The sequence below is a fragment of the Lasioglossum baleicum genome, chromosome 17 (assembly GCF_051020765.1).
Source record: "Lasioglossum baleicum chromosome 17, iyLasBale1, whole genome shotgun sequence".
Lineage (NCBI taxonomy): Eukaryota > Metazoa > Arthropoda > Insecta > Hymenoptera > Halictidae > Lasioglossum > Lasioglossum baleicum.
The window spans coordinates 9,798,507-9,822,270 of record NC_134945.1 but is presented as its reverse complement, the minus strand read 5'-3'; the positions used below and the strand labels follow the sequence as shown (position 1 = coordinate 9,822,270).

At 31.2% G+C, this 23,764-nt stretch overlaps 4 protein-coding genes across 10 annotated transcripts; 1 reads left to right on the top strand and 3 right to left on the bottom strand.

Moving 5' to 3' along the window:
- Positions 1-5,057: 5,057 nt before the first annotated feature.
- LOC143217446 (uncharacterized) lies at positions 5,058-7,815 on the bottom strand. Of its 3 annotated transcripts, none has more exons than XM_076441736.1 (3): positions 7,664-7,815; positions 6,225-6,920; positions 5,058-5,422 (listed from the first exon to the last, which is right to left on the bottom strand). In XM_076441736.1, the coding sequence occupies exons 2-3, from the start codon at positions 6,669-6,671 to the stop codon at positions 5,069-5,071; spliced, it is 801 nt and encodes a 266-aa protein (XP_076297851.1). In that variant the 5' UTR covers positions 6,672-6,920; positions 7,664-7,815; the 3' UTR covers positions 5,058-5,068. The 3 variants fall into 3 exon arrangements, with proteins under 3 accessions (XP_076297851.1, XP_076297853.1, XP_076297852.1); XM_076441738.1 differs by having other exon boundaries at positions 7,659-7,809; XM_076441737.1 differs by lacking the exon at positions 7,664-7,815 and adding an exon at positions 7,517-7,652.
- Positions 7,816-8,144: 329 nt separating this feature from the next.
- Ak6 (adenylate kinase isoenzyme 6) lies at positions 8,145-9,594 on the top strand. The gene is made up of 3 exons (XM_076441748.1): positions 8,145-8,573; positions 8,664-8,815; positions 9,148-9,594. Exons 1-3 carry the CDS (start codon positions 8,531-8,533, stop codon positions 9,484-9,486), a joined length of 534 nt encoding a protein of 177 aa, XP_076297863.1. The 5' UTR covers positions 8,145-8,530; the 3' UTR covers positions 9,487-9,594.
- Positions 9,547-10,987, bottom strand: Hsc20 (iron-sulfur cluster co-chaperone protein HscB-like protein, mitochondrial). The gene is made up of 3 exons (XM_076441739.1): positions 10,178-10,987; positions 9,851-10,107; positions 9,547-9,774 (listed from the first exon to the last, which is right to left on the bottom strand). Exons 1-3 carry the CDS (start codon positions 10,544-10,546, stop codon positions 9,645-9,647), a joined length of 756 nt encoding a protein of 251 aa, XP_076297854.1. The 5' UTR covers positions 10,547-10,987; the 3' UTR covers positions 9,547-9,644.
- A 1,341-nt stretch (positions 10,988-12,328) lies between these two features.
- On the bottom strand, positions 12,329-17,108 carry Rheb (Ras homolog enriched in brain). 5 transcript variants are annotated; one of them, XM_076441747.1, is made up of 6 exons: positions 17,087-17,108; positions 14,549-14,667; positions 14,211-14,282; positions 12,850-13,057; positions 12,637-12,766; positions 12,329-12,561 (listed from the first exon to the last, which is right to left on the bottom strand). In XM_076441747.1, exons 2-6 carry the CDS (start codon positions 14,595-14,597, stop codon positions 12,472-12,474), a joined length of 549 nt encoding a protein of 182 aa, XP_076297862.1. In that variant the 5' UTR covers positions 14,598-14,667; positions 17,087-17,108; the 3' UTR covers positions 12,329-12,471. The 5 variants fall into 5 exon arrangements, with proteins under 5 accessions (XP_076297862.1, XP_076297858.1, XP_076297860.1 ...); XM_076441743.1 differs by lacking the exon at positions 17,087-17,108 and adding an exon at positions 16,676-17,080; XM_076441745.1 differs by lacking the exon at positions 17,087-17,108 and adding an exon at positions 16,931-17,080.
- Between the last annotated feature and the right edge of the window lie 6,656 nt (positions 17,109-23,764).

The following is a 23,764-nucleotide window of genomic DNA, read 5'->3' as shown; positions in this document are numbered from 1 at the left end:
AAATTGTTAATGATGTTAATATAACAGTAATTATATGTTGACAAATGTGTACTTAATACTTGAAAAAGTCGTATTTCTTTTATAAATTCTTGTTTCGTTCATAAGAAAATGCATCAATGATTTGAAATTAAAATTAACATAAATCGTAAACTTAATGAGCACGAATTACATAACAAAAAAAATCATGTCAAAATGTTATATGTTTTTCGCAGATCTCACGAACATATATACAAAGCTACATGTGAACATAAAATTTGATAATTTGTGATAATAATCAATTTTCTACAATAAACAAAATATACACGTTAAAAATGAGTAAAAAGAAATATTGATTTGCATTCTATGAATAACATGGTTTTATTATAGTTCCCTAAATTTTTTTAGTACAAGTCTGAATCGTCCTAGTGTATATTAAATTTTTATTGTGTAAATGTAAACAGTCTACAAATTTTTTATCATAATGCTAGAAGTAAAGAGGTCGTACAATTAAGGGGGTAGTCCACCCTCGATTTGTAACTAGAAAGGGACTAGAATTTTACTAGAAAAATGGCTCGAAACGTGGGTTTGCGCGAATCGGTTGTTTGTCCTTATTTGTGCTAATTGTGGGCGGGGTGAGGGCTCATTCGAAAGAGGAAGGTTCATCACACACGGGTCTGGTCATGATTTTAACGAGATTATGTTTATATCTAATAATATGAGTGTCCAAAGTAGAGTAAAAATCTAGGAAAAAAACCAGCAGATTTCAATGCATTTTTCTGTCCCCAAAAGACTTTTTGACTTATATTATGACCAGACCCGTGTGTGATGAACCATCCTCTTTAGAATGAGCCCTCACCCAGCCCAAAATCTGCTCAAATAAGGACAAACAACCGATTCGCGCAGACCCACTTTTTCGATCGAAAATCTAGTAAGATTCTAGTAAATCGCAAATATCTAGCAAATAACTAGAATCTTACTAGATTTTCGATCGAAAAAGTGGGTCTGCGCGAATCGGTTGTTTGTCCTTATTTGAGCAGATTTTGGGCTGGATAACGGCTCATTCTAGAGAGGATGGTTCATCACACACGGGTCTGGTCATAATATAAGTCAAAAAGTCTTTTGGAGACAGAAAAATGCATTGAAATCTGCTGGTTTTTTTCCTAGATTTTTACTCTACTTTGGACACTCATATTATTAGATATAAACATAATCTCGTTAAAATCATGACCAGACCCGTGTGTGATGAACCTTCCTCTTTCGAATGAGCCCTCACCCAGCCCACAATTAGCTCAAATAAGGACAAACAACCGATTCGCGCAAACCCACGTTTCGAGCCATTTTTCTAGTAAGATTCTAGTCCCTTTCTAGTTACAAATCGAGGGTAGACTACCCCCTTAATGATCTGTATGTGTTTTGCTTGAATGTGTAATATATCTTTTATTGGATAACACGAAACAAAGTACTGAACAAAGATATATGTATATTTGAAGTTATGAAAAAATGCGAAGATCAGTATGGTTGTAGAACAGGATTATAGTCATCATTGCATAGCTATGCAGGAAATACTCTTATAACATATGACACAGCAGTGGTAGAATACATGTATATGCCTATATAGTGCCTTACCCTACAATCGAAATGATCCAAACATTAAGACAACCTACCAAGTTAATTCTTAATATCAAATTCGCTTTTCCGTTTTTCTTAAATTTGTTTTTACGTAATTGTAAAGTACAGTCTTACTTGGTAAGAGATAAGAGATAAAATTTTCTTTACCGCTTGGTCGTATAAAAAAAGCTAGGTCTCTTCAATTTGGAATTGAAACCTTTGATTTCTTGTTCAATATTTATTATCTACTATGTTTTTTGGATAAAAAATAAAAATAACTTCAATATTTTGCTGTCGATACACTATATTCACTTGTACAGTTCAACAATTAACTATTGGGTAATTCAGAAGTTAGAAATATAAAAAGAATATCTTGTATAAAAGAGGATATAGTGTTTTTGCCTGAAATTTATTCAACTTTTTTATCAAGTACGCTGGTAGTCATTAATTGCTACATATTTTATCACAAGTTGTTTCGATAGTATTGAATCAATTCTTAAAAAAAAATTTCTTCCGAACATTTTCCATCACTTGAAAATATTATCGTGTCGTATACATAATAAAGTATTTCTTCTTTTTTATACGTGAACACAATTAAAAAGTTTGGAACATTTCAAATGTTGAGCATTGTATACGTATACATATATACATATAATATATATACATATTATATGTATATGTGTACATTCGTATATACATATATATACATATATGTGTATATACATATATATATATATATTAGTAAAAGAATATGTCCGAATGCAACATTGCTTAACACTACATATACATTATACTAACTATATTCATATAGAATTTTCATATCTTTCATAACAACAAAATGACTGTTTCTGAATAAATTGTAACAAATTGAACACAAAAAATCACCTATAGTAGAGCAAATTTCATGTATATATTAAACAATGTTAAATGTGAAACATGAAAATTGCAAAATTTATACTATGTATTTGATTAAAATTTTCTCTAATACAGTCTATTCAATAATATTTATGCTATATGCTTTTAGACTATACTTTCAGGAATTCACCTAAGGACACTAACTGTTTCTAGCAACAACAGCATTCCAATTCCAATTCGATAAAGGCTAGGTTAAACTCACATTTCATATATATATATATATATATATATATATATATATATATATACACATATAAATATATATATATATATATATATATAACAGATAATAATACCAATGCCATTTAACTTAAATTTTTCATAATGTCATGAATTTTTTAGTGCTTTCAAACATCGATGAAAAATTCTTGAAAGATTTCAACCATTATAAATTAATTATGCAAATAAAATAAATAGCGCATACAGCGCTTCTCATATTCTCCATCAAAATATATGTTCAGTGCTAATGAAACAATGTACCTGCATAAACATAATCTTTAAAAGTAACTCTCACATATTATGTGTTTTTAAATAAAGTAATAGTTACTTTTGTGAATAAATTCTATGTTACAACATAAATTAGAGAAATTGCACATTTTAAGCGCTAACGATATTAAAACATTCATACATCATGTACGAATGGCTCAAAAACCAGAGATCTTAATCGATTTAAATATACAAGTCAAAGATTAAAGATTCGTTTCACTCGTAAATACGGTATATAGAATATATATGATATATAAAATAATATTATATAATTAATATATTTATTAATTATATAATAAATATATATACTTATACATTTACAAAGTTTATGCTTTAAAGAGAAATCGATGATAGATAATGACGTATGAAAATACTAAAAAATTAGCATGTATCGCTGAAGATACTTCATAAAATGGCAATTGTGAAGTCTAGTTTGCATTACTTGGCTTTTGAGTCGTTCTTACAAATATAATTCTTGAACAAAATTGTTTGCGCACAAGTACGTTGTTAAGAAAGCAAGAAGAGATATAATTGAAGTAGGTATAAATTACTATAGTGTTATAAATTGTCTACAATATACAAAGATTGAAGGTACATAACATTAGCATCACTAAGATAGAATTCAAGTTTCAATTCCAATCAACTATAGATCTACCAACATCAATGATATATGTTCTTAAATGCTAAATTTCTAGTTTCATTTAAAAACATAAGCTCAATTAATTTTCAGATTGAGCATAATAAAAGTAAAGATTCATATTTCTCTATAATTACACGTTAATCGAGAAATCCGTGGACGTTTTAGTAATGCTTTAGCGTAAACTGATTATCAATAGAATTTCTATAGAGGCAGTATATTTATGCAACAGGTATTGATTGCCTTTTTAAAGCAAAAAATATTAGAAATTTCTTTACACTTCAAACCTGTGAAATCAAATTAAGGTACTGTTCTTTTCTAAACACTAATATATTATAATAATACACATATACAATAAAAGACGAAGTTATTGATTTGAAATCGTCAATAATCATCCTCAAATCGTTGATACTAGAACTTCAAAGCTTACATAGTTTATCAACACTGTTTTAGAATATTACTTTTTCAACAAATTAGAAGATTATACATATGACTACAATTCCCTATCCTCGACTCTCCACTATAACAATATTGAGAAATGGAGTATCTTTGAAGTCCTAGTTAATATGAATACATTTTATATATATGTACATAAAAGAAAAAGTCATTTGTATCTATTCCCTTCTATTAATAGAGAATTTGATAGACGAAATATTCACTAATAACTGAGATCGCCTGTGAAGGCATTAAAATTCATTACATACAATTTAATGAGCAATTGTATCTAATTTTGGAAACCCGTTTAAAATCAATACTGCTCCCTTTCGAAATATGTACGATCTATCCTTTTACTAAATCCTTTTCTCGAGGATCGATCAGAAAAAAGTGTCACAATTGATATGACATTCATTTTTGTCTTATATGTGTGAATTAGTGTTGTATAAAGCTCGAGTCTTCGAAGCTCCAGAGCTCAGTCTTAAAGACTTCTTCTAAATCTTCTTCTATAGAAACTTAGTCTTTAAGACTGAGCTCTGAAGCTTCGAAGACTCGAGCTTTATACAACACTAGTGTGAATAGCTTAATTCATTCTAGTTAAATTCTCACTATTCTAATATTTTACAAGCAACCTTGCATCCGGAATTAAACATCTATCATTCAATTAATTATTTATATATAACATGTAATAATGCAACATTTCTCGTCATAAAAAATCGTAAGCCTTAGTCGTAACTCGAACAAGGTCATTTGTAATTACAAAATGGATAAGTTTTGTCATTGAAATGTTAGTAAACCTGTTCCTAATATAAAAATGCCAGTATTCATTTTTTTTTTGTAGAGCGTAAAATTTTTAAATAATATAAGTTTTCTTTAATTTTGTTAGAAACGTCATGAATATTCAACGCTGAAATATACAAACTTCTAAATTGATAAAACAATTTTACATTTTTCATGTTTTTATACAAAGGAACAGATTTCTTAACTACTTTCATAAAGAGGGTTTGTTCATACTTTAAGAGCAGCTTTGGGAGACCAATGATGGAAACGGGTAGGTCCTGTTGGATAGGAGGGTGGATGGATCCATTTGTTTCCTCTATGACCCATGAAAGGTGGTGGAGATGGACCACCCAAAAAGTGAGGGGGCATAATGTTATACCATGGTTGACTTATTGGGTGAGGACCATATCCCATACTGAATGAGTGACCAAACCACGAACGATTTCTATTAAGATGTAGTCTGGGACTATTCAAATTGCGTCTCCTACCTGTACCATTATTGCTATGCTGTTGATTTTGATTAGCAGAACTTAGTGGTTTTGATTTTTGTTGTTGTTCTGTGTTAGTGGTCAAAGGGGATTTCTGTAGAAGAATAAACACATTTATTATCTCTTCTGGACTTTGGAGTTTTCAGTTTTTCCAACATTTGAATTATTATGTTGGAAATTGATTGCACTGTTCAATAAATGTAACTGTTTTTAAACTTCTAATCTTCAATCAAGATTTTTCATAGATTTTTCTATACTGAATATAAAGCTATTCTTTCCTCTGTCGAGGACAACAACCCTTGAGAAAAATAGCAATTTCCAATTTTAAAGACATTTTATGTTTTAATCAAGGTTGCACACTTGTTCTTTAGATAAAATTATATTTATTATAAGATTCTCATGATCAAAATAATTATAATATTACATTAAGAATAAGAAACAAAAATAAGAAACAAGTCAATATTAGTGGATATTTTTCGATCTCCAATCACACTGTACGATAGAACAAATTTCTGTTCTACAGAAACAAAGTAGTTTGTCAAAGCACTGCTGCTTTCATTCTACTTGTTAATTTAACAAAAAAGTTGAATATATTAAAAATATAATTGATGGTATAATAAAAAAGAAACATTTTTATGTATTTGTAATATAATATTTTAAACTACATCATTTCATACACTATATTCCATAGAATAATTACAGTCTACAATATTTATAAAGTTGGGAATTAGAATTCATTTGGAAAATCAGACACATAAGAGAAAATAGATTTACAAATCGCATTGAATGCAAATTGAAATCTACAAGAAATGCCGAATCACAGATAGAAGTCAAGTAAAGTCATGCATTGAACAGTGTTATTTCGTAAAAAAAAATATGTAGTTAGTAATATTCACCTGTATCTTAGTCTGCCCCTCGGATTGTTTATTCTCCTTCTGCAATCCTTCATTGCTTCCTTGAAAAATTGGTACAGTATTTTCTTTGTCGTCAAACGACGCCAGTGTGCAATAGGAGCCTTTACTTTCTCCAAATCGGCAGCAAACTTCGTTAGGATCAACCCAAAGGGTTAATTCTACTGGTAAAGATAAATCTTCATATTTGACACCAGCAGCACTAGCAGCACTTTCTAAAGTTGCATCTCTTCGATTATGACCATTCACACGAATACAACGATATCCTTGACCTTTAAATGGCTTGTCCGGAAACCAATGATTTTTAAAACGTTCTGTCAATAACTCGACCAAACGTCGCTTGAAACATTCCAATTGATCAGGACTAAATTTTTCGTTTTTTTCTATCAGCTGTACTAAGAACAGTACTGCTGCTGTAATTTCGTTGCGCATGTTGTCTCTGCCGTATGTCAAACTTATAATTCCCGGATAAATTCCTCCTTTGATGCCGTGATACAAGATTCTTGAAAACTAAAGTACCATTTGCTGAAACTGATATGGAGCACATAGAGCCCTTCTGCACTGTAGCAATACTTAAATCTTTTGTGATCTATGATGTTGTTTATTGTTCTTCAAAACAATGTCTGTGTTCTTTCCTCTTTGGTATATAGTATTTGTATCGATTGTTGGTATTATTTTCTTCTGTAAAAAAAATAGTGAAAAGCGTTAATAAATTAGCCGTTTCCAATTCAATATTTTTATTCTTAAGTATTTTTCATGATATTTTTAACATTTTAAAACTCTGCAATAATGATGAAAAAGAAAACAGTCTATAAATATCACTGTTGGATCCGAAAAAACATTCCGATTAAAATCTCAAATCTGTATTTATCTAATCTGTGTACATCTACGTCTGCAAATACCTTGTTTGTTTGTTTGTTTTTTTAATGCTTATACCGATGTAAATAATCGAGTAAGTAAATTTCGAAAGTGTTACGCATACAATATTTATTGCATTATATTGCTAATTTGTATGGACGCGTACGAAATGATAGATTTCATTTTATAATGGAACTAGATAACAATATGTTATGGGCATTAATTAGGTTATAAACCATAATAACGCAGGTTAGGTAAATCGTGTTGAGAAGCAAGACTGATTATTTAGAACACAATCGATACGATCAGTAATCAGAAACAAAGCAAACGGCACCATTACAATGTGTATTAAATATTAAAAAGATCAATGCATTGAAATAATGAGCACAACGAATTATGCCAGCTCATTCTTGTCGTACCAGGTCGTGCCGTGAGCGATTGTTCCTGAAATACCACAATTTCGTCTTCTGATGATTATTTATTTATCGTGATTTTTCACTTCCGTTTAAACTGTCCACCCGTTTGATATGCAAAAAGATTGAATACTAATATTAAATTGACCTTACGAATCAATGACGAAAATTCCGTGTTTCTGGTGAAACTACTACGTCTTCTCTCTCTTTAAATAAACGTACTCGACCCAACACGTGTTACGTTGCATCAATGTCCATGAAGCATGTAGAAAAATATAGACCTCCAACAGTTACTACAGGGGTTACCGTCTATGTACACTATATACATATATATGTATATATATACAAATAATATACATCACTTTTTACAAATTTTGAGCGATACAAATGGATGTTTGAAAAGAGCATGAGCATAATTATGGTTGACGTACCAAAGTTATAAGCGCAGTTATAAGTATTTACCTGCATGATTACAGTTACATTAAAAAATATATAATTGTAATCATGATTATTTCAATCATTTTCAAACATTCTTGATGCATTCTTGACTTTAGCAAAGTAACTTTTGGCTTACTTCTCTTCTTTGCTATACTGTGGAAATAAAATATAAATACCCAGACAGCACAGTCTGACCGAGCCTACCGCCGGACCCAGCTAGCAGAGCAGAGCCCCTGCCCGACAGGTTACGGGCAAACACCATGCTTGGAGCAGCGTTGAGACCAAGACAGGCCTTGGAATCTTGCAAATCGGCTGAATCCTAGCCCGGCCGGCAGGCCCTGGGCTCGAGCCCCCGGCAGGTGAAAATCGCGCCATTTTGTGCACAGGTGCCCGGCTGAAATCGAGTCGGTGTGCCGTCTGGGTAGTCTCAACTGTCTCATACGCTTTTGTGTCATAAACAAGATATGTTTATGGTTAACCTGTATAACACGTGTTAACAATATTTACAATATGTACATGCAAATAATTAATATCTTCGAGCAATTTTAAAAGTGGAATACGTAAATAATTGAATTATTAGAAATGATGAACACGAGTAAAAGTCGTCCGAATATTTTAGTGTCAGGTAAATTTCGTTGTTAACGACGTGTCTTGATATATCAAACCAATTGTTAACAAGTGTATCATATTAAACCATGAATATTTGTTGTATTAGGTACTCCTGGAGTCGGAAAAAGTTTGATGTGTCGTCTTTTATCGGAAAGGTCAGGATTAACCTGGATTGATGTTAGTCAATTTGCTATTGAACACAAATGTTTAGAAGAATACGATGAAGTGTATCAGTGTCCTATTTTAGATGAAGATAAGGTAATTGTTGTTTAACCCCTTTGCCTACAATATTGTGTAAGAGACATGGTATGTTGATCATGCTAAACGTAAACAACACGTGTGAGGAACGTGGTACAATGATGGGAAAATCATATTCACTTCAAGATAACAAATCTTTATTGTTCAGTGATCAATTAGTCGTAATTATTTATCGAACATCGTGCAAAATAAAATTAGTTGCACTTTGCACATGTATTTGCATATCAAAGACGTGTGACTGTGATCTCGGAACTTAAATCGTAAGACAAGGGGTTAATAAATAGGTTTTAATATTTTCATTATTTTGTAAATAACGTATTTTTGAATTATAGTTGCTAGATTACATGGAAGAGCTTATGTGCGAAGGTGGAAAAATTGTTGACTACCATGGAACTGATTTCTTTCCAGAAAGATGGTTCGATATTGTTTTTGTGTTAAGAACTGACAACACAATATTATATGATCGTTTAAAGGAACGAGGCTACACAGGGAAAAAATTAGAAGATAACATAGATTGTGAAATCTTTCAAACAATACTTGAGGAAGCAAAATCAGCTTATAGGGAAGAAATAGTTCATGAATTAACAAGTAATAATATTAATCAAGTCACGAATAATGTAGATAGAATTTGCCAATGGATAGAACAATGGCAAATAGATAATGAATCATAATATACCATATTTTCAAAAATTATTGATATATTAACTTTGTAAGTGAAGAAGTACAATGTGTCCAATCATAATTTTTATATTAAATACATATTTATACATTAAAACGAATGTATGATTATATTATACATAATCTATATATTATCGGAGCAAATTTATAATTATTCTACTATACCCAAATCATGTTTTAGTTTTTTTAATCTGCTATTAATACTATTATAGTATTTCATTCTTATAAGGTGAGCTTTCGCTTTTTTTATGTCTTTCTCCCTAAATGCTTCTGCGATATTCCTGAAAAAATATTGTATTTGTTAATAATACATTGTAACATCGCGTTTTTATCTGAGAAAACAATTAATGAACTTACAGGGACAAGCTATTTAATATTTGGTCATTTTCTTTTACTAGATTTTTTATTTTCATGTGATCACTTAACGCGTTCTCTACTTCTTCATTTCTTTCCATAATTTCCATTAAAAATTCTGGATCTGTGTCATCTGTGTCTTCCGATATCATTACATTATTTAATTCTAGCATGTACAGTCCCCTTTGTAAGGGACTCAACAATGTACTATAAGCTGTATTTACTAACGATGATAGGTTTTCAGACAGTTGCTTTTCTTTCTGCAAAAAAAGACGGGATAATTTATAAGAAGCAATGCCATATTTTGGTTAAGGCGATTTTGTATTTTACTTCGGTTTTGTTGCCAAACTTATCAGGGTGCAATAACTTCTGAAGCTCTATATACTTTCTTTGAATTTCCTCAACTGTAACATCATAACTTTTGGGAATACCAATTATGTCAAAATAGGTTACATTTTCGGGCGGTTCTTGTAATTTTTTGCATTTTGAACAAAACAGTTCAGACTTGTGGATAAAATTACAATTCCAACATTTTAATGGACTGTCACTTGAATATTGCGTTGCGTTTGTTGAGAGAAAAAAGGGAATACTTTTCTCTTTAATACAATACGAATGTAGAGTTTGTTGTTGCTTTATTAATTTGACAAACTTATTGTTATATTTCTTTGCAAGTGTTGCAAGTACTCCTCTCGGGAACATTTTTGTTGCATATCATAACCTGTACATTCGTCAGTGTTTTATTTTTTATAATGTGTATTTACATACACTTATAACTTGTAAATTTTAACAAACAATAAGGATGAACAAGTTTAAGTTTAGTTTATTGAGTTCTATTTAACCTTGAGAGAATCTATTTAATAATTAAAACATTTAGTTGTATCAATTACACGTAAATACATACAGTATTCTCTCACAAACGCAGCAATACGCAATCGTGTTTTAGCGACCTCTCTTAGGGCTGTTATACTTTCCTTCGAAGGCTTCGAATTTCAAAGCTTCGATTTCAGAAAATTCGAACTTCAAAGGTGATGAGAATCGAAGTTTCGACGTTTCGGAGCTTCGATTTGTTCGATTCGCGAAAAAGTTGAATCTGCGCGAATGAAAACTTCGAAGTTCCCTTCGTAAACTTCGAATCTTCGAAGCTTCGGAAAATTGACAGCCCAACTCTCTATCGTCATTTTCCTAAATATATATATACCATTGTGCAAAAGAAAGAAGCACCCAGTATAATGACAAACAATATCTTTATGTAGAAATTATATATTGTACAATGATTGACTTATTGCATTTAAAGTAAATATATTAGATATAATCCGCAATAACACATATTCTCAGAACTATTCAATTAAACAGCGGAATCCTTTTTCAACACTTACTGTGTTCTTATTTGCTAACATGTGTATTATGTATATATATTTATCTTGACCTGCAGATCTTGACTATTTACTCGGGTGCTTTTAGTAAATGCTAAATTCAATCAGAACATAAATAATGTTGAAGTCAGTATATAGATCCTGCATTGTAATATAAATTTTTTAATTTGATAATATCTTATTGATGGAAGGGGCAGTGAGTCAGTACAACTGTCGCATACCCAGAGGCCCCAGAGTACCCGAATCGCCTATAGGTCGTTGCGTCCACGTTTCAGTAGAGTTTGATTTGGCTTCATTATCTTGCTCTTGTTGAACTATTCAACTTTCTCTTGTTGGCTAGGCCACACTCGCTGGGTTAGCTTGCCTCTTGTGAGCTGGTATTATTTTTTACTTATTGTTTTTATAATTAGAATGGAGATACGTGTTCGTACAATTCATAATTATGATATAACGATTATATTTCAATAAATTCTTTATTTACACAAGATAAACAATTCAAAATACATAAATAGCACAAAACTTATCTAACTTATATTATTCATTAAATTTATTAAAACTGTGCATACCTTTTGATAATACCACGAAACAAAACTTGAACAATAGAAATGTGATTCAAATAATAGACATTATACATATAATAAAAAGATAATAGAAACATATGTGTCGCGATGGTTATTTAAATAATTATTTGTTGAATTTTATTACCCCATTATTGTTTTTTCAAAAACATTAACTAAATTTTTTAATTTGTTTAAACAAGTGTTTACATTGGATAGTGCGATATAAAGAGTAAAATATTTGCTGTACTACGAATTTCATAATTATAGTTTATTTTATCATTAATGGAAAAAATATGAACATCTTGAATAGAGGCTACATAAAATAAATTGAAATTAACAGTCTATTTTTGCTGAAAAATATTTTCTAAAATATGGCTACACTAATTTATATTAATAATTGTAATCAAGATCAGTGATATTTCATTTTGTAAGATAATAGTTATAAAACCAGAAATGATAAAATTTTTTAAATACGGTCTACAATGTATATTCGGAGATAATATTTAGAATATTTCTAACTTATTCATAACTTACACAGCAAAGAAAGATATTGTTTCAAATCTGCCAGTTTATATTTTTTATCTTATTACAGTTAATTTGTTTTTGGACGAGTATCGTTATAATGCCAATTTTGCCACTTGTTTTTTATACATTTACATTGCATTATAATTATATTTTCAGCTAATATAATTTAGGAAATAATGCAATTAGATTTTTCTTGTACATTTCCATCCGCTTTTTCAATTTCGATCAATAACGTATGAAAAATATCAGCGACAGACTAGAAAAAATAAAAGGATAATAGATAAAGTTAAATTTGCAGAACAGAGTATTAGAAGTAATTAAGTAAACTTACTTCGTTTTGTTTTGCACTGGTTTCGAGGAAAGCTGCACGCCAAGAGTCTGCCAATCGCTTACCTTGTTCCGTCGTTATCATTCGATCTACGTATAAATCCGTTTTATTTCCTACTAATACGATTGGAACACTGAAATGCGCAAAACAAAAGTGCATTAGATGTGTCATGTTAAAGAAGAACCGTACAACCAAAATAAATATAAGATATCGTACTGGACTTTCCCTGATATATCCAATAATTTGTCATAAATTATTTGTACAACTTCAAAACTTTTTGCACTCGTTATACTATATACGAGAACATATCCATGAATGTCCATCGAATACTGAGTTGGAAATATACTATATTCATCTTGACCTGCAGTGTCTACCAGTTTAACTTCATAATCTTGGCTATTTACTCGGGTGCTTTTAGTAAATGCTAAAACATAAAGATCAATTCAATTAGAACATATAAATAATGTTGAAGTCAGTAGAACCTACATCGTTTATTGTAATTTAAAATTTTTACATTGATAGTATCTTGACTTGATAGAAATCCTTTTTTACACAAAGAAAATATCCATTTAAAAGCTTGATTAAAAAAAGGAAAAGTATATTTATAAGTAAATTTAACAATAAGATGTATGGTACTACTGGATTAAATAGATTCAGATATATCAAATAAAAATCATAAAAAGGGTATTCGAGTTTTGTATCACATTTAATAATTTAAATGTCACATGCAAATCATTAATAATGCATACATGCCAGAATAAAAGTTCATGTCATTTGTTAATAGTACTTTTGTATCCACATGCTCTGAATAATTTGAATTGTTTAAGTCAGACAATATAAAAAGTTTTGAACCAATATTTCGGTTTCTACTAATAGAAGACATTACTTACAACAACAGTTATTAAATATATTTTGAAATATTATTTTAAGAATACTAGAACATAAGAAATTTTTCTATTAATACAATAACTTTACAAAAATAAACAACATCTACATCTATACACATTAAAATTATTGAATGAAAAAATACACTGTGAACCGAATTTGCAAAATTAATTTCTAAAAATCAAAATGTTCAAATATATTTAGCAATAAGCTTCTCTTGCAAATATACATATAGTAAAATGAGAGACAGTGAAGCAAATAATAAAATTAATATTTACATTCTATTAAATGTTTTCTTTTTTACTTACTTTCTGCATTTTAACAATTGATTTTTATTAATAGAGTACGACACATTATATTCATTTTAAATAATATTTCTGTTAAATTAAAATCAATTTTAATATTTTTTGTTTAAGATATCTAGATGCAACAAGTGTACATGTCGTATTCATTTTATTTGAAAAAGTTGATAACCGAACATTTTATAAGAGTATTAAAAAATTGTATTTTCGTTTTAATTCTTATCATGTTACACTGCATCTTATAAAAGACCTGCCCATTATGTAATAAATCTTCATAAATCTATTGCTTGTTTACAGCATCGATTATGAACAGAATGTGCAGAAAATACTACTAACAGTGTCATTACAAATCTTTGAAGTAGCGAGTAAGACGATACATGGACTTCTTACTATTTTCTATAGTAGGGTCATATGAATCCACAAACTGTCCCTCGACGAACTGTATGCTCAGTGACGACTTGCCTATTAAAATAAATTAAAGACCACACATTAATAAATATGAAAAATTATAATTAAACGTAAAACTATTTGTATTAGTAAAAATTAAACTTTAAACATTTAACATATTTTTACAAGATGGGTTATCGCACATTTAGATAGCATTATATTTTGAAAGATAAATTACAGATTACATACTATGAAAATAATAGGCTATCGAAAATTCTTTATTAATCTTACAATTAACTTTAAAAGAAATTGAAAATCTCAATTGTAATGTGCTTCATTACCTACGGATCGGTAACCCATTATAGCTATTTTTCTTTGTTTTGGCGGCATTTTTTAGCATTTATGATTGAGGAAACTGCAACAGAATTCCACAAACGCTGGGGCATACTCCAATTAAAATCTGAAATAGAATTGAGTACAATTTTATGGATTGGTAATTATGCTTAATAACATTCTGTTTTGATATTCTGACCCCTGTAATATAAAAATCAATTATATTAAGCGTATCTGTATATTTTTAATAGTACAGGGTATGCATTTCCTTCATCATGCGATGTTTAGGCTGAACCTATTAAAACGATATTTTTACAAATGTTGTTTGGTACGAAGGAAGATGTGGTGCAAATTATTATTTTCCAGGTTAATCGGTAAAAGAAATTTCAAAGTCAAAAAAGTAACGTTGCTCTATAATTTGCTCCATATGTCCCCTTTACACTAAATAACATTTATAAAAACATTTTTTTTTGTAGGTGGTCAGTTTCTCGTGAGATGTTCCCAAATTATGAGATAAAGAAAGTGTTCTATACACATTGAAAAGCAAAAGTGTAAGTACCTAATACTTGCTTTGTAAAAAATATTATGATACTACTAATTTTATAATTATTTTATAAAACTTATAATTACAAGCTGAAACTTATAAATAAAATGTGATGTTTTACTTTCACATATATTAACAATATACAGATTATTAAAAAACAGAGGCTTTAAATTAATATTTCATTTCATCGACTTTCTCATGATCCTTTCTGATGGTTTTAGTTTGTATGGCATATTTGGTATTAAATCATGAACAATTTCTGATACAACAGTATATACTTCTTAATCAGTGTGAAAGGATCATTAATGTTGTAGTTCATTTTATTTCAATTGTTTCACTTATTTCTTCCAACAAAGTCTATTACCAAGACTTTCCATTATTTTTCATTCTATATAATTCATTCTATAGAAGCATCTTTTAAAAATGTATAACAAATAAAAGTGATTGTCGTAGAATCTAACATTTTCTTTATTTTTGTAATGATATCACGACTTATGTCACATTTACTTATAATTTATAAGTAAAACCGTTCTAACGCAAAGAAACGATAGCCTTTTGTTTATGTTAAATTTCCATTCTTGATTAATTTATACAGTATAGAATTATGTGTTATAGAAGAGTATAGTGGTTTATGATCGTTAACTGATGACGATTGCTCTTTCATTCATACTTGCTAGTTTAGTTGGTTGTAATGAAACTTGCAAAATTACAAACATTGCATCAAATTCTTATTGGTTTTTAACACTTTATACGTTGTTAGTATACGTGAAAATAAAGTAGATACCACATTTTACTGACAAGATTCAGCTTATAATTATTGTTTCCCAAACCTTACAAAATAATTGTAGAACTATTAATACCTTGACGTTTCTTGCAAGATAAGTGTTGGGTATTTACAACTATCGCTTGTTGTTTGTATATATTAAAGTAAATCAAGGCATGTAGAAAAAAAAGTTACAAATTGTGAAAAATAAAAAGAGTATTTATATATATGCATATATAAATTTCAATATCGCTAATTTCTGAGATAACCTAAATAAAAACTGCGCGAGCATTAATTTTCTTTATTTTCTTAATTACGTAGAAGTGCAATTACATCATAACTGTTTTGCACAAACGAATAACTGATATTTTTAAATTGTATAAGGTTATCATTTGTATATTTGTAAATGTGTGCCTCACACAAGTGAATGCAACATTGGGAAATTGTAATGCCAGGAAACGAAATACAAAGACAGAAAATTGAAACGTATAAAAGCAATTCTCGGATTTGTGAAACTGCGCATATGACTATGTAAATAAATCTATGTTGCAAAAAAGAAATGCTTATGAACGTATTTAATGTATGTATTGACGCAAATGTATACGCCCATAAAGACGTGCAAGTTTTATACGTCGATGTGTAATTCGCGTACCTATGAATTACGAAATAAATGATTGTTTACATGAATTTAGGCAACGATAGAACGCTCTGTGTATTTTCTAACGGAACACTGGCACTTGTCACAACAAACCACAATGTCCATCGAACTGATTGTGAACATTGCGTTGTATTCGATATGCACATGCACATGCACTACTGAGTACTTACCGAAAGAAACGAGGTGCATTAGGTGCGTTGTATATTAATCGACATATCGACTCGTGCTGTGTGTCAGTTACTTAGCCAATTAAAAGATGATATTTAAACGAGAAATCACGGTTAATGTCTGTCGTTATTCGTGAAAAATATTATTAACTATTATGACTGAATATTTATACGGCAAGTGAGTGTTAAAATTGTATGAAGAAACGAAATATTCTTAAATGAGAGAGGAAGTTTGAAAGCACACGATGAATTACGCACTTTAAATGTCATAGACAGAAAAGGTTCACTGGCTTGTTAACATTAATTAATATTGCGTGTCACGAGGCGGCTCGTCAATATATATGTATACGTATTTCATGAAAAATATCGTCACGATGTCCTCCCATTTACCACCATTTACTCGGTTGTACTTACTGAAAAATATAATATGTAAGATTTTCTCTACTTGCCAATGGATCTACTGATCAGATGCGCCATCTACTTCAATAATTTAGAAGTGAAGAAATTTAAATGCAACTTTATTCTACATACCTTTTTTCCTTCTTTTATTATGTTTTCGTTTATTTATTTTTCATACGAGTACACGTGACTTTGGTGTATGATATTTCAGTTAAATTTAATAAACGTAAAAATTCGTGTTCAACGAAACAGTTGCGTATACGTTTCCGTACATTTTCTTCAGTATCTTTCAAATTGGACACCATAAAATTATTTACAATTAGTTTTATGATTTTATGTATGATTAGTAATGAAATCTACACACTAGGTCGTACTAACCGTTTTCGATAATAATTCTCATTGAAATAATTTCTATTCTAATATGTTTTAATTTAATGTTACTTATTGTTAGATCTTGCAACTAATATATAAATAACCCCGACAGCACAGTCTGCCCGAGCCCACCGTCGGACCCAGCTAGCCGAGCCCCAGCCCGACACGTTACGGGCTAACGCAATGCTTGGCTCAGCGTTGAGACCAAATCAGGACGATTTAGCCTGGCCCCTGTGCACAAAAGGGCGCGATTTTCACCTGCCGGGGGCTCGAGCCCAGAGCCTGACGGCCGGGCTGGGATTCAGCCTGTTTTTGAGAGGGCAGCACGGTATCACACTAATGTGGCCAATCAGTGCTTCGATTGGGCCCAACTTTTCTCGCGCATGCGCGACACAGGGCGGGTCGCATCAATGTGGCAGTACTTTGCAAATGCGTAGCAGTCTCCCTTGTTACCGACAAAAGTATAATAAGTTAATAAATAAGACCTTTGAGGGCGATTGCTGCCTAGATTGACCTTTATTTGGCGTTTTTGACTACTGAAAAAACCCGTGTTTGTATTATCACGCAATGAGAACGCGAATCCCGCACCCTTGCAATCTTGCAAATCGGCTGAATCCTAGCCCGGCCGGCAGGCCCTGGGCTCGAGCCCTCGGCAGGCGGAAAACGCGCCCTTTTGTGCACAGGGGCCAGGCTGAAACCGAGCCGGTGTGCCGTCGGGGAAGACAAGTAATTTAATAATAACACGAATTTAAATTGAAAACTAAATAAACTATTATTATTGAAGTGCAATACACGTTTATTTGAAGAATGCATACAGGGTGGTCCACGCAAATTGCTATATACAGGGTGTCCCAGCTAACTTGACCACCTTGAATATCTTTGTTGTTTTTAAAGATACGTCAAATGTCTGAAGGACAAAGTTGAATGGTAAAATGGGGCTCATAAGATATCAACAAAATTTTTTTTTCATGTAATTTTTTTTAGAGATATGAAGGTCACCTTCATTTTTTTTAATGGAATGAGGTATTTTTTAATACATCAATCGATGCAGCTGGACATTCGTTATAAAAAAGTACTAACCTATGTATGTCGAAAAGTTAGTAGTTCAGGAGATATTTCAATTTAAATAACTCTAAAATACCATTACTGTCGTACTAACAATAAGACGTTAGGGTTTACTTACTTATGTAACGTCTTATCGTTAGTAAGTATGCTGTCAGACGACACTCGAAGCTGAGGATGCTCGGAATCTGCACTCTGCACGAGTTTGGACAGCGCAGAAAGCGATACTAATGCGCGCGCAGATGCCCGTCCAAAATCGAGCATTTTGCTTACTGGGTACATGTTATACATGTATACATATATGTGCATCTGCTGTATATTAATTAATTATACAATATCTATAGTAACAGAGGAGAAAGTATTTATCATCACATTCCTATAATATAAAATATGATTACTGGTTTCAGGTATCGCATGTAATAATCGCATCCGTCCTTTTGTTTAATGCGAAATAAACTTATAATAAATGTTCTCACTGGAGTACACTTTCGTTTAAAGTCATTATGTATCTGTAAGGTAACGTCAACGCGCTATTTTACTGGAAAGAGAAAGTTCCCGGCGCGTGGATGCCTTTTTAAACGCATTTGATTTAATTATCTATTTATTTTATAATTGGATGCAAATCTATGATGCATCTTCGTGGAGAAAAATGTTTCTATTTTCAGGAATTTTTCCTTATCCAATTGATTTTATCCAAAAATTCCATGAAGTCGAAAAATAATGTAACAATGTATGAACGCTCTTGCATTTATGTAGATTCTAACTAAATATTTGGATAATATTATTTATCGTCAACGCGTTCATACATATTCTAAGATAGGATCTAAAACTTCGGATAGTTGAGACCGTGGATGGAAATAACTACATATACTGTTAGTTAATATAATCATTCACAGTCATAGCCGTCATAGCCACCCCTATATGTATAGAGATTGCAGGGCCCGGGGAAAGCCCGGCCGTGATAAGAAGAATGCACATTGCCCCAAAAATGTTGTACTTCCTTGAAAGGGGTGATTCCTGAGCTCAATTGGAGTAACTTTTTCCTTTGCCATAGGTAGCTGATCGAACCCACGTAATCGAAATTATTTTCAAGTATTATTAAATAAGAAAACATTTCTTTTATAAGAAACACTGACGTCTGAAGAACATCGCCATGCAATTTCTTTATCACATAATATTTTTCTAATTGATGAACTAATATACTATAATTGATTAACAACATAATTTATACTTTAACATCTTCTGTAGTTTGTCGTATTGATATCAAATTTTTATTTTATCGAAAAATTCTTCACTTTACGAAAAAGTCTTTAGGATTACGTGCTTAACTTTTGCTGATACGTATTGCACTTTCTGGATTCTCCAGGGCAAAGAAGAGGAACAAGAAGAAGTAAATGTAGCAACGATGTTCAACTATTTCGATTTATCCATGTTGAGATGAGGCGATAAAAGAGAAATTAAGGTGTGTGACAATTTCAACTTTCTTTTCTCATTCTGATTTCCACCTGACAATTCTATTTTTTAAATTTTACTAATAAGGCATGTTTCCCCGTTAATTACGAAGCTTTCTCTGAAAGAGTAATGGGAATGTTTTGAAGAAAAGACGAAGTTTGCATGACACAGGTTTTGTCAAGATTTTCTTTTCAATCAATCTGTTTTGCCATAAAACCACTCAAACGTATGATTATTATCTTTACGACGTCGCCCTCTAAATGAACACAGAATACACTGCGACTAATTGTAAGATGCACAAATATGCCATTTTTATAATCGGTCCCAGTAAAATATTTGGTTTTTGATAAATTGTGATAACTAATATAATGGAAAAGTGGATATAGTGTATTCGCGCGGTTTGTGTATCCAATTTAAAACATTGAAAAGATTAACCTTTAACTACCCGCGCCCTGAATTTTCACGTAAGTACTCGCGCGGTGTATTTTGTACACCATATGTATCACTGTGTGATTAAGTACATATATCATTGTATTGTATTAGTACAAGAAAATACATTGTCTTGATGAATTATGATATTTATTGAGAAAATAACGATAAATGAATATAATAATTGTTTATAAAAAAGAAAATCTGGTGACATTCTTTTCACATTCGCTTTATTCGCTGCTCTGTTCGCCGATCTTGCACGAATCGCATGTAATAACGGTGGTCATATGTTGTTTACATACTGATCTCTTGCAACTTCCGCAGATGATAGTGGTTACTCGATTCTTCTTCCTACCGCAGATAAAACATCTCGCTCGTATCCAGGGCCGGCGTGACCTTTTGCGGGGCCCGGTTAAAAAATTTTGCGGGACCAGAATATACATTCAAATCCTATACTTAAATTTCACAATAAGGAATTATTTATTATAAGTACAAAGGATGTCACATATATTTTTTGTAAGATGAATGATTTTTGTCACCCCTTCAAACTGAATCATATGATATCGCTACTAAAAAAATGTCTTGCATCTGTTTATGGTATCATCATCCTTAAAAGTTAATCAAAAACGGTGTTTTCTAATTGGTTAATTTCCTTAACACCGTGTTGCAGGCGTGTCAACGTTTGATGTCAACATTTGATGTCAACGTCTGCAACACGCTGCAACAAAATATTTCAATGCAAAGACGAGAGAGAAAATCTCGCACTCAATCTCGCAGCAAGTTGTCATCGATTAGTGGATTATGCGATTGCATTTTCCACACACACCCGAATATTCAATCTACTATACAGGGGGTCCTGCAAAATGTCTGATGAGTTTTCGTAGACCGCGGGGCCTTTCGAAACGCGAGGCCGGGTTCCGGCTGGTTCCGGCGAACGCGCTAAACCTGCCTCGCGCCGGCTCTGCTCGTATCAAAATACCTGTCAAAGCTGGTGGCGGCTCCTCTTCATTTCCTTCTTGTGTACGAATGAATACACGGAAACAGCAGTTCAACGTGCTGCCACCAAAACAACACTTCGTGTGTATTTTGTGAATACATTGGGCGTAGGTTACATGAAGCGGCAGTGGTGGGGGAAGTCGCACTGTGATGGGACAGCATTTTTTGAAATAATGGTGTACTTTTTACACCAGCGCGGGTAGTTAAAGGTTAAAAAGACTTTAAGAGGATTTGTATATTATTTCCACCACATTAAAATTATATTAGAGGAAAATATAAATTTAATTTTAGTTCCTGTGTCTTGAACTTGAAACTCATGCACAAACTATTTATATTGCATAAAGATCCGGAGTCTAATGATTAGTACATAAGTATAAATGCAAATAGAATAAATTAAGCTTTGATTATGCATTTACAGTAAAGCCAAATTTTACTTCTTCTTTTTAGTAAACTTATAGTTCTTCATGCATCATAAAATATCTCATCGTCATTTGCTGGAAATCGTGAGAATATGAGAGCTATGAAAAGACAGCTGCATCTTTTTAAGCATTGTCTTTTTAAGGTCACGAATCATTACATAGCATTCATTAAAGGGTATTCATTAAATTTTATGCACATCTTGGTTGTTGCATATTATGAAGTGATTATAATTGTCGTACGTGAAAGGCAAAATAATCTCAACGAATCAGGTAATGAACAGTTTGAAAGTCGGTTGTTGTTTTAAAAATTTCATCATTTTTTCAGTAGATCATCATTCTAATTTTTTTCGTAGATCGTTCTAAATCTTTAAAAAATGTTAATGAATTGGAGTATCCTAAACGGTCCAAGTATACATATGTAGAAGTAAAAAGTGACATCGGAAAATTTCCTCTTTAAAAAAATCGACCTTTACATTGAAACATCGGAACTTCATTACGTTTTGAATGTCTTTATTTTCTAATCGCCAATCTTATTCGTTTTTTGAGAATGCAATGTACATACTACTTTAGATTTACGAGAGCTTTAAAAAAACAATAAGAAAGACGAATTTTAAATAAGATATTTGTTTTTAAAATAAAGTAAAAGTTTTTTAGGTCGCCAATCAGAAAAATATAGCATATGTTGTATGCGAAAATAAAAGAAAATGATTGGAACTTGTATACATATAACTATACAAAATTTATACTAAGAATTTTACTTGTAAACTGTAAAGGTCTTGTAAATACAGTCATTTTACAGATATAATATACGATAAGATTTCATGGATTTATAACAAAAGAGTAATGGATCGAATACAAAACAGTGAAAATATTCAAAGAATTTAAGAGTACTGTTATACTGTTGTCAACTTACTAAAATTATGAAGAAAATAAGGAAATGTCTGTGTGTTGGCGCCTGCATCTTGCAATTAATGTAGACGATTTTCATTTTGCATAAAAAGCCGCCGTCTAATTGCAACCATGCGTAATTTTAGGGAAAAATCCGTGATTGATATCTGCACATCGATCGATAGCATGTAAGAAGCACTCGCAATTTCCCTTTTACTTCTACCTGCTTCTACACGAGTTCCTTACGTGCGTGCATTTTCATTTTATCCTTATTTTATCTTTCAAGATCATTGCCATAGAAGCGAAAGTGAACAGCCAAGAGACAAGTTGATCTGGTTCAAAGGTATTATTTATTGTTCTCATTTATCGAGTCTGGTCTGAAAAAGTAAACTCTGCATTTCACTTACAAGCATTCCAATAAAACTCTGATCACCCAAGAAATAACAAGATATAATCGGCTCAGAAGAAATTATTTGTTGTTATAAAAGATGCACTGTAATCTTTAAAAGTACAAAATGCATTATAAAAAATAGTAATTTTTAAAAGTACAAAATGCATTATCAAAAATAGTAATTTTTAAAAGTACAAAATGCATGATAAAAAATAGTAATTTTTAAAAGTACAAAATGCATTATAAAAAATAGTAATCTTTCTAATGCATAATTTACAAGAAATATTTTATTTTCTAAGCACAATATTTATCTTTAAAGAACTCCGGAAAGTATTTTAACACTTCCGGTTAGTGAAAAATCTTCCATATTTAAACGATGTGATCATTTCGTTGAAAAAAATAATACAACAATGAGCTTGGTCTCATTTTAAAGCTCGAGACTTCGACTTTTACAGACTATTATTCATTTTTATCTAAATATCACGGATGGGAAACTGAAAAGATGTTTTTCCTCGGAAATGATACTAATTGAAGCGTCTTTAAAAACATTAAAAATTTGTGTGAGATCGTTTTATTAAGCTTTGAATGAAACGCGTAGCGCCAAAGTTACAGTATTAACGTACACCATGAGATCTTTGTTGTTACAGAGGTTTCAATTTATAGTATTTTTAGCAAAAATGGGTC